A 10,594-nucleotide genomic window follows, 5' to 3' on the forward strand; every position below is an offset into this window, starting at 1 on the left:
TAAGGGATGACTGATGTGTACAGGTAAATAGGCATATAACTGTTGAGCATCTGCCTATCCTGATCAACCGAGAGGCTACCAACAGTGACTGTTCAATGAACATCGCTGCCTACAGATTTCCGCAGCAGGTGCCTGGTTCCTGCATGCTTGGTTCATGCACCCACACTGATGGCTGTTCTTCAGTGACAATGGCTGGAATTTCCACACCAGTATCACAGCTGTACTGAGTGACAACAGGCAACCTTTTGAGGTGAACCACATTTGTGCTCCACTGGACTGTTAGTGGTTGGCAATTGTGAAATGCCTCAAAGCAAGCACACTACAACAATTGTGGGAATGGAGCAAGCCAGACAAGGGAGCATTATGGTCTGGGGAATGTTTTCGTAGGTGCTCTCACCATTCTGGAAGGCACAATGAATCAGCACAAGTATGCATCTATTCGGGTGGGGCCATGTGCTACCCTATAATCACGTTGCTTTTCCTCGGCACAATGACATCTACCTGCAGGACAATGCAGTGTGTAACACAGCTCTCAGTGTAGTTGCATTTTTCAAAGAGCACCAGGGTGAGTTTAAGACACTCCCTTGGCTACCAAACTCCCCAGAATCAAACCCAATCGAGAATCTGTGGGGGCACCTCGATTGGGCCATTCATGCCATGGATCATCAACTGAGAAACCTAGTGCAGCTGGCCATGGCACTGGAGTCAGCAGTTCTCCACATCCCTGTCAGTATCTTCCAGAACTCCAGAACCTCACTGAGTCTCTGCCTGCATGTCTCACAGAAGTCTATGCTGCAAAATGTGGTTTGGTTTAAGGAGACTGGACTGTGAATTTATAGACACACAGGGTGTTTGTTTTAACTTGAGACAACTACTTGTAAATATCTTGAAAATGATGCATCATTCAAAAAAAATATAGTAGATCAAAAGTTAATATTAATAAAAGGGACATCTATCTGTGTCATCTCCTAGCCACCTATACTGCAGGGTGGAGTTAACTTTACGTTTTCACAAGGACACCCCCCCCCCCCCCCCCCCAGTTTTATTGAATATTCAGATTCTGCACCAAAAATTATGTACAGAGTACTCAAACCATTGTTTCCCATTTGTGGTAGATGATGCTATAGTTGACAAATATCAAGTGTGCCTTTTTCTGCAATTAAGAATGGACACATTTGATTCTACATTTGATTTACAATGTACATGTAAACATTTGTGTTCTAACAGTTAATACTGAAGTTGAAATATTACTTGGGTGTTGCAAATGTGTTTGCACAGTACAAATAATATGGCTAGACATTGACATTTCTGGCAAACAAGCTACTTGTATGGTAACATAGCTCTCTGTTCCCTATCCAGTTGATTGTGGTAAGTCCCTAAACCATTGGAATACTTGATTTCAGAGCCCACCAATGAACCTCATCATCAGAGTGACTGATTTCAGTGTATGTGTTTCCATCCAACCACCAACTCTCATGCTGACCACTACAAGGATACTTCTGGAATGCAAACCAGAACAATTGTAATACGGTAGAATGTCCATGAAGTGATAGTGACACCTGTCATGGATACATACATATTTTGTAAACACTTACACACTCACCCAAACACTCAACACCCCACTACTGAATTACAATTATGGTGAAATGCAAGGAGATTTATCAAAATCATGCACTCCAGTGGTGAGGGGCAAGGGGAATCACTGAAATAAAGCACATCGGTGGTGAGGGGCAAGGGAATTTGCTGAAATCAAGCACCCCAATGGCGAGAGACAAAAAACTCACTGACATCTGACTTCCCAACAGGAGCATAAATCTGTTACGTCCACATTGCAGTTTCTGGCTCACACTAAATGTAGATTCTAACTAGACATTGAAATGGCTTACAATATTGCACAGTACAATCAAATTTGCAACACCTAAGTAAATATTGAACATAAATATCAAGCATCAGAGTACAAAAGCCTTACATTTAAATCACAAATGAAATGTAGAACCAAATGCATCAGTTCTTAATTGCAAAAACATGCACACTTGATATTAATCAATTCATTGCTTACAGTGCCATCTACCACAAATGATAAACAATGGTGTGTGTGAACTGTATGTATTTTTGGTGTAGAATCCAAATGTGCTATAAAAATGGGGAGTTTCCCTTTGTATTTTCAAAGTTGATCCCACCCATGTAGGAGGGGTGGTTAGGAGATTTGACAGGCAGCAAAGAAAGTTTTAAGTCTAACCTAAAATCATTTCTTCAGGACAACTCCTTCTGTTCCATAGCTGAAATTTTATTTAAAAACTCTAGTTTTAGGTGCAATTGGATTCATTAATGTTAAAATTAATCATGTATACATATCTTGTAAATTGACTTATTCCACATCATTTCAATAAAATAATTATTCAACTGATCTGTGGAACACATAACAACTAATTAAAAAATCATGGAGATCCTCTCGGCTATGAAGAAGTAACTTCATACATATCCCCATATATCTTTGAGTCACCTAATGCATCTGGTATTATCTAGGCAAGTTGGCAGAAACATTATTACTAAATCTTCCTTTGACTTGAACATTTCCAGTCTAATGGACATACATGAATACCATCAAAGTGTGTTCCAAAAGTGAATGTAGCCATGACCCACTTCCCAATAGAATGCATTAGAAAAAATTGTAGTAAATGTATGCATAAATAATTTCAAAATATTTTTCTACTTTTTACTAGATAATTACCAGTAGATTTGCTGGTATTATTTCAGAGGATAAATTGTGAGACATTTTTTCACTACATGAAAGTAATGTGAACATTCTTGTCCATTTCCTTTGAGCAATATTTAATCAACTTTACATAGTCAAGATGCTCAGCAAAATTGTGAGAGAACTGGCCAGTACATAATAGAAAACTGAAGGATCTGTGCTTTGATATTATTGGTTGACATGTCATATCTATGGACGCTTTTTCAGTCTGTCTGATAAAATAATGTTTTGGAAAGCTATGTAAAATTGGTGTAAGTATGATACAATTTTCATTACAGGTTACAAAAACTGGGTATGGAAGACTACAAGAAATTTCTAGAGGATCTTGCCAAGAACAAGAAGCTCGATATTGAAGAAGTGAAAACAAAGCTGGCATCTTGTGGTGCTCCAGGGCTATCTTCAGCAGCAGTAAGCTATCCCCATAATGTCTCTGGCCTTGGCTCTAATAGTAGTTTAAGTTAACAACCATGCACAGCATAGCAAAAAGTAAATACTACTATTAGGCTGGACAGTAATTATCTTAAGGATGCAGAGTTCTTAGATTTACCAACAGATACATATAAAACTACTAGAAATTATTGTTAAGTTTCAGAAATATTAGTTTCTGCTGGGAAGGCAAGTAGGTTGAAGAAATTAGAAAGAAAGGGCAGCTCATTCAGACTCCAGGATGATGGTGAACCATCTGTTGCAAGGAAAGGAGAAAAGGGAAAATGAAGGGCAGGGAAAGGGGAGGGGGGGCGGGGTAGCCACACAAGAGAAGGAGGAGGTCAAAGATAGTACATTGGTAAGCACTGTGCAACTTTCATTCCAGAGATTGTGAGAGCAGAGTGAGAGGAGAAGATAGATTAACAGGAATTAAGAAATAGGATGGAAAGGAAATGAGGGAAAAAGAAAAGAGAAACAGGGGATAGTAAAAATTAAAAAGCAGTGAAGACAATAAGAGATAATACATTAAAACAAATATAATAAAAAATTTAAAAAATAAGTAAGAAGATAGTAACAGGGCAGGGGAGTTTCTATGTTAACAGTGATTAAGTCTGAAAGGATCTTGTGATGTGAGGATGTGTTGGAGATCAAGGTCCTATCTCCAGAGTTTAGGCAAACTAGTATCACATCTGAAGATCCAAATAGCCTGTGTTATGAAGCAAGCACTCAAGTCCCTTGAGTCACGCTGTAGAGCACGCACAGGAACTGTGTACTGGATGTCCCCAATCCAAACAGTTGTTTCATGTTCATTTATGTGCTCAATCAGATTAGTGACAGTCATTCCTACATAAAATTCTGTGCAGTGTTGACATATTAGTTTGTAAATGGCATACCTAGTTGCATATGTTACTCCACCTTTGAAACTGTAGGATTTACCAATGATGGTGCTTGCTGCTAGTGGGCTGGAAATCAAACCCAGGACCCCATGATATAGAAGTGGCAATGCTAACAACTAGACCATGAGCTATGGATAGTGGGCAGATTGATGCATGAGACTTTTTTACAGCAGAACAATTGCAGTGCCAGTAACCTTGTGGTAGGAATAATAGTCTGACTATGTCAAATAGTTTGACAAAAATGCTAGAGGTTAGGAGTGTGATGAAAGCTGATGATGGGTGGTGTGGGAGGTATATCAAAGAAAGAGGATCTCACTTCAAGACTCTGTGGAGTAACATATTGAGGCATTCGCAGTATCTACTGAATGACAATATTATGATTTATTTGGATGTGGGAGCTGTATTAGTAAGAGGGTGAGAGAAGGATGCTGTCTGAGAGATATGTTTACAAATAAGGTCTGAGGTGTAGTTGCTGTAGAGGAAAGCTTGGATGAGATTGCTGATGTAGGTGTTGAGGGATTCAGTGGTGGAGCAGACACATTTACCAAGAATGACTGTAAGGATGTGATGTGGAAGGGATGACAACTGTCAAAATTTGTGCTGTTGCTCATTGGTTGTTTGTTTTATAGGATTTGATGTGGGTTTCAATGATTTGGAGTTAAACAACAAGAGAGCTGGCTCTGTATTTGGAAAAGGACCATCAAAATTAGAATTCAGAGAATCTTCAAGCTGTTGCAGTAAGTAGAGAAGTTCTTCACAATGAGGCCAGATGTTTTTAACATCAATAAAACTATGTCAAACAGAGGTCCAGCTTCTGGTTTTGAGGAAGGTATCTTTCATATGGCCCTTGAGAATGTTGGCACTGGACAGGACCATCTTGGTTTCTGTAACAATCACACTCCTTGTTTGCACGTCTTCCACAAAAGAGAAAGAAGTTACAGTAAAGGATGAAGTCAGCTAGTGTGACAATAAAAATTTTACAAAGACCTTCAGGTGTCTGCTGCGAGATGCGGTGTCTGGGGCTAAAAGAATGTTCATATGAGAAAAGTTTAAGTAGAGTAAGTTTGCATCCATAATGGCAAAGAAAGTATTAGGTCAGAAATGGGGACAGCCTCCTGGACTTAAACCCCATTAACCACCCCCCCCCCCCACCTGCCTTTCTCTCTCTCTCTCTCTCTCTCTCTCTCTCTCTCTCTCTCTCTCTCTCTCTCCCTCCTCTCTCTTATTATCTTTTACATTATTATAATGTTTTACATTTTATGTTGTGTTTATTATGTCTTTTTTATTGCCTTTTCATCTCTATCAACCCCCGACTCACTCTTCCACTCCCTTTCATTTGCCCCCTCTTCTTTTACTCCTAGATTTCAATTGTGCTATTCATATTATTTATACTTCTTGTAATCCATCTTTATTTCTCAATCTGTCCTCATCTCCTGACTGAAACTGTTATATTTTGGTGGTTACCGTTGTACTGTATTTGAGTTCCCATTGTCTCTAGCCCTTTCATCTTTGCCTCCTTGTGTCCTTACAGCAGATGTGTGTGTCTTATCTTGGGGTCTGAGTGACATGCCCTTCCTTTCTCATTTTATGCAGCCTATCCCTCTTTTCACCCTGAGGAAGGAATTAACAGGTCTAAAAACTTGGATAGTTTCTTGTAGGCGTATTTTTACACTTACCTATCAGGAGTACTAAAATTTTGCCTCATGAAAGTAAGTACTGACCAGTCAGTCTGTCTTGTTATTTTCTAGTTTTCCCGTATGTGAACTGTCCTTCTAACACAGATACTGATATTTAACACTTACATGGCACCCTCGTCTTGCCATATGTTACTCTCATATTGCCTCCTACATGTTGCTGTCATGCAAATTAACCTAATTAAAATTAGATGATGTAGAACACGAGCCATATTTCCATATTTGTAGTTATTGTTCTTTGAGCTATGAGCAGTTGAATAATTCACTGAATGAACTGAACTTGAATTAAATAATACATTAATGGTGTAGGAGAAAGAATATTGTATGACATTTTCATCTCAGACATAATAATGTACAAATTGGACACAGAATGACCTTGTAGTTCACATCTGAGAAAATTTCTGTTTTTAGATTTTAGTAGATAAAATCTTTGCAGTATATTTCAGATTTATGTAGCTGATACCAGTAAATATTCATGAACACTATAGTACTATTTATTTAAATGTTCATGTTATGTTCCACTTAAAACTGGATTCTATTTTTTGACTTCTTAAAATATGACAATTTGTAGTATTTTGTTTACCTTAGTGGTAGCTCCGTCTCAGAAAGTCACACAAAATATTACTCAACACAGAAGAAAGAATTATTCCAAACTGTTCAGAAACATTTTTCGTAGCCAAAAGCAGTATATTTCAGTGGCAAATAAAAATTATGTATTAGTTCCTATTGTATTATGTGCTTTCTTTCAACTTTAATTCAAATCTTTCACCTTGCTATCTGTATGCTTATAATTGGTTGGCCTACACAAAAATATTAATATCATATGTTAGGTCTTTGTAACTTCCAGTTATTTGCAGGTAGCTCATGCTTTTATTTATTTTTTAATATTTTTTAATTCAGGTCTTAGGGTAACTTTTTCTCCCACAAGAGTTGTACATGCAACTTTCCTTCATACTTTTTTATCATATTTTCTTGTAAAAATGTGACAATTTTGGAACTTAGAAAACCTGTAGATTAAGGCAACACTTTTCTATGAAAACTTTTGTATCTGTCAACACTGTAACAAGCTAATAGCTTAACATGTGAAAAAGCTAACAGAAACCATACTGGTCACTAATATACCATACAATTATTATAGGTGTTAATTATTATAGATGTTAATCGTGTTAGTAATGACAGCTTCAGGCTGTTATTTGCTTCATTGTACAGGAATGCAATGATAAGAAAATTTTACTATACATTGCATGTTTTTCTACCTCCATCATTGCTACTGTTGATACTCTATTGACTGAATTCATGTTTCAGGGAGCAGCAAAGTCGGCTGCGACTGTAGAGCGGCTGACAGATCCTTCACGCTATACAGGAGCACATAAGCAACGGTTTGATGAGAGTGGAAAAGGGAAAGGAATAGCAGGGCGTAAGGACATCCCTGATGCTTCAGGCTATGTACAGGGTTACCAGAACAGAGATACATATGACAAAACACATTAGTGACAATTCATATGTAGCCGTTTAATGCTGGCAAATGTGATTCCATATAAATTGTGCTACAGAAGGCATTTCTTTCAATGCAAAATACGCAATGAAAATGTATTTTTTGGATGTTATTTCATATTATATTCTGGTTCACTGTTTATGATGACATAAACCAAAAAAGAAATAAGTGTGTGAATGATGAAAAATGTTCAGATATAATAAAGAACATGTAATTAACACTGAACCAAATCTGTCTTCAGGCATCAGGAATTCATTCTAAACAAAACTAGTTTCAAGAAGAACTCTTACACAGTATCCAGACATGTAATTTATAATGAAACAGTTAAAGTTGTTCAAAAGAAATTTTATTTAATTCTGTCATTAAACATCATGAAAGAAAAGGTGAAGCTATATGAAAATGTAGAGCTTTTGTCAATGACCAAGCAAATGTTAAGGAACAAGTATGGGAGTTAAGCATGCAAAGACATGGTGTTACATGGTTTCAAGCTAAAAAAATCCTAACTGCAAACTTCAATCTGTCACAAAAGTACAATTCTCAGAATCTAGTTATGCTATTCATATAATTCATATGCAACTTTGTAAAGAAGAAATGGGTGAATATTTTGATATATTCAGCATCAGTGCACTAGCATTTAATCACTTGGCAAGTAGTATCATTGAAATAGTATTTACTGAGAATCATTTGAGAATTCAGATTTCTGTTGATTGTGTACTTTATCTCTGGAAAACCTAGATGTTCTTGTTATCCAGTTTTGTTATGACAAAAAAGCAAATCTGCTGCTTTGGCAATAATCTGTGTACTTAAAATCTATAGCAAATAAAGTATTTTCTAATTTGACATATTAAAGCCAAAAAGTGCATTTTATAAAAATATTCATTTCTAAATTTATTTTTCCAGCATTACAATGTTGATTACTTTTGATAACACTCTATTAATGAGACCTAAATACATATATATATGTTTTGTATCTTTGGTTAAAGTCTTAGTGTATTGTTAAATGTTTTGGGTGTTTTAGTTCCATGTAAATTCTATAGAATTTGTAGTATATAATGATTCATGAAAGATAAGTGAATATAACAGTATCTGTGAAGGACTGTATAATTTATGTTTGTTTCTCATTTTCATAAATATATCATCAACAAGAGATATTAGTTTCTAGCAGTTTTTTGTCCTTGTTAAAAAAGAAACTGTGTTATGTGTTCTGATTCTGAATGGATTTAGTTTTCCATAAAAGTACCGCTTCCCTCAATAACCATCATAGTTAATTCCTATACAACCAATAAGTGTTGCCGGAAACTGCAGAACTATTTAAAACAAAAAGCTTCAGAAAATTATATGGAGTTATGACTGCTAAAATCATTTTCATCTCCTCCACACATGAACATGTGTTGCATACGGACTAACTCCAGTCTCAGCATTTTATACTGAAACAGTGTGTATTTATGTCCAGAAAACATTTAAAGCACCTGAAGAATCATAGTGTTACAAATCATCACTTAAATCTTTCCCTTAAAATGATGCTAGCTGATAAGGGGAGGTGGGGTAAAGTGGTCACTCTAAAGGAAAATTGAATTTGCACCAAACCATAGTCACTGACAGAAACTTGTCACTTACACATTTTGAATCTACAAATTACAAAGTATCAAACCAAATATTTTTAAGTGAAAAAGAAAATTCATAGGAACTAAATGCATTTTATGAAGACTTCAATGGTGACCACTTTCCCCTACCTAATGGACTAATGGAAATGGTGGGGAGGAGGGGGGGGGGGGGGAGCTGCTAGTCCTGTCGCAACAGGATCTCATGTTAGTTGTTCTGATTTCTGGACACATTTTCTTGACTTATTGATGTCATAGTATCTGAAAGAATACCAAGTGGCTGCAGCAGGCTGTTTTCAATCACATTTTTGTATTAGACCAAACGCAACAGAAGAGAGGTGTTTTTAAGTAATATAACTTAATTAATTCAAAATCAACACAAAAGGATAGAATGATGGACAATAGCTTTTTGCATAAATGTGTTTGGAAGTCAGTCTGATCTGTATATGAGGAGTATCCAGAAAGTAAGTACCATTTTGGAAGAAACTCATAAAAACATTTTTCCAAACCAAAATTTATTTTTACAAGAAAGAGCGTATCTCACACTGTTTTTTTTACATGGTTGCCACTATTGTTCAGATATTTGTCGTAGCAGGAAACCAATTTTTCATGCCCTCTTCATATAAAAATGCCATCAGTGAAAATAACCACTGATGAACACCGTGCTTTGCATCATCATCACTGTCAAAGTGCCTTCCTCTAAAATCATGCTTCACGTTCAAGAACAAATGGTAGTCAAATGGGGGCAAGACTGGGGCTATAAGGCTTGGAATACTCAGTCAAAGCATTGTGTTGCTCCATGACAATACACATCTCAATTCTGCTGGTGTCCCTAAAAACCTTATTTAACAATTTTGTTGGCAGCAGTTTGATCACACTCTGTGCAGCTCCAATCTCGCACCCTCTGACAACCACTTGTTCCTGAACCTGAAGCGTGATTTTGGAAGAAGGCACTTTGACAGCAATGAGAACACAACAAATGGTGTTTTGCAGTGGCTGTCTTCACTGGCACAATCTTCCTATGAAGAAGGCATGGAAAAGTTGGTTTCCTGTTATGACAAATGTCTGAAAAATAGTGACAGCTATGTATAATGTTAGCTTAAGATGTGACCTGTTTTGTAAAGATAATATTTTAGTTTGACAAAATATTGTTATGAGTTTTTTCCAGAGTGGTACTTCGTTTCTGGACATTCCTCAAATCATGCATGATTCTTATTGGGAAAACTTATTGCTGTACCACACTTACATGATTCTGTCTTGCCATGAGGTCACAGTTACATTTTTTCAATGCTGTCTCTTTATTGTCAGTTGACTATGATGGTACAAAAACTAATGTGTGGTTTATCAAACAGCATGATTTCGTAACCCGTACACTGTGTATCTGAAGATGACAGATTATTCCTGTCATAGCTAGCAATCAGTGTACCTATACACAATGAAGGCTATAAAAACTTCATATCTGCAGATTTATTTACATTGAATCTTTTATTTCAGATTTTATCAATTAAATTAAATATTATTTCTCAATTTACAATTTGTCACAAAAAGAAATTATAGTGATGTGAACACACATAAAAATGAACTATTAGATATTGAAGAAGGAAAGAAAACTCTCTTTTCTTGCTCTTGGTACCCATAGCAGGGTGTCATCCATGAAGATTCCATGTACTTTGAAGGGTCCAAATGAGTGAGTGTGCCATTAAACTTCAGAAAAAGTAGCGAAGAAA

The 10,594-nt window shown here is 36.4% G+C and overlaps 1 protein-coding gene across 2 annotated transcripts in view; it reads left to right on the top strand.

Moving 5' to 3' along the window:
* LOC124789373 (tubulin polymerization-promoting protein homolog) overlaps positions 1-8,226 on the top strand; it is a 410,640-nt gene extending 402,414 nt beyond the window's left edge. Inside the window, exons 5-6 of one of the 2 annotated variants that reach the window (XM_047256705.1) lie at positions 3,034-3,163; positions 7,077-8,226. In XM_047256705.1, the coding sequence (XP_047112661.1) occupies positions 3,034-3,163; positions 7,077-7,262 (316 nt within the window). In that variant the 3' untranslated portion in view covers positions 7,263-8,226. The remainder of the gene's footprint in view (positions 1-3,033; positions 3,164-7,076) is intronic. The other variant, XM_047256704.1, reaches the window with a different exon arrangement.
* The last annotated feature ends 2,368 nt before the right edge of the window (positions 8,227-10,594 follow it).

The sequence above is a fragment of the Schistocerca piceifrons genome, chromosome 3, assembly GCF_021461385.2.
Source record: "Schistocerca piceifrons isolate TAMUIC-IGC-003096 chromosome 3, iqSchPice1.1, whole genome shotgun sequence".
NCBI lineage: Eukaryota > Metazoa > Arthropoda > Insecta > Orthoptera > Acrididae > Schistocerca > Schistocerca piceifrons.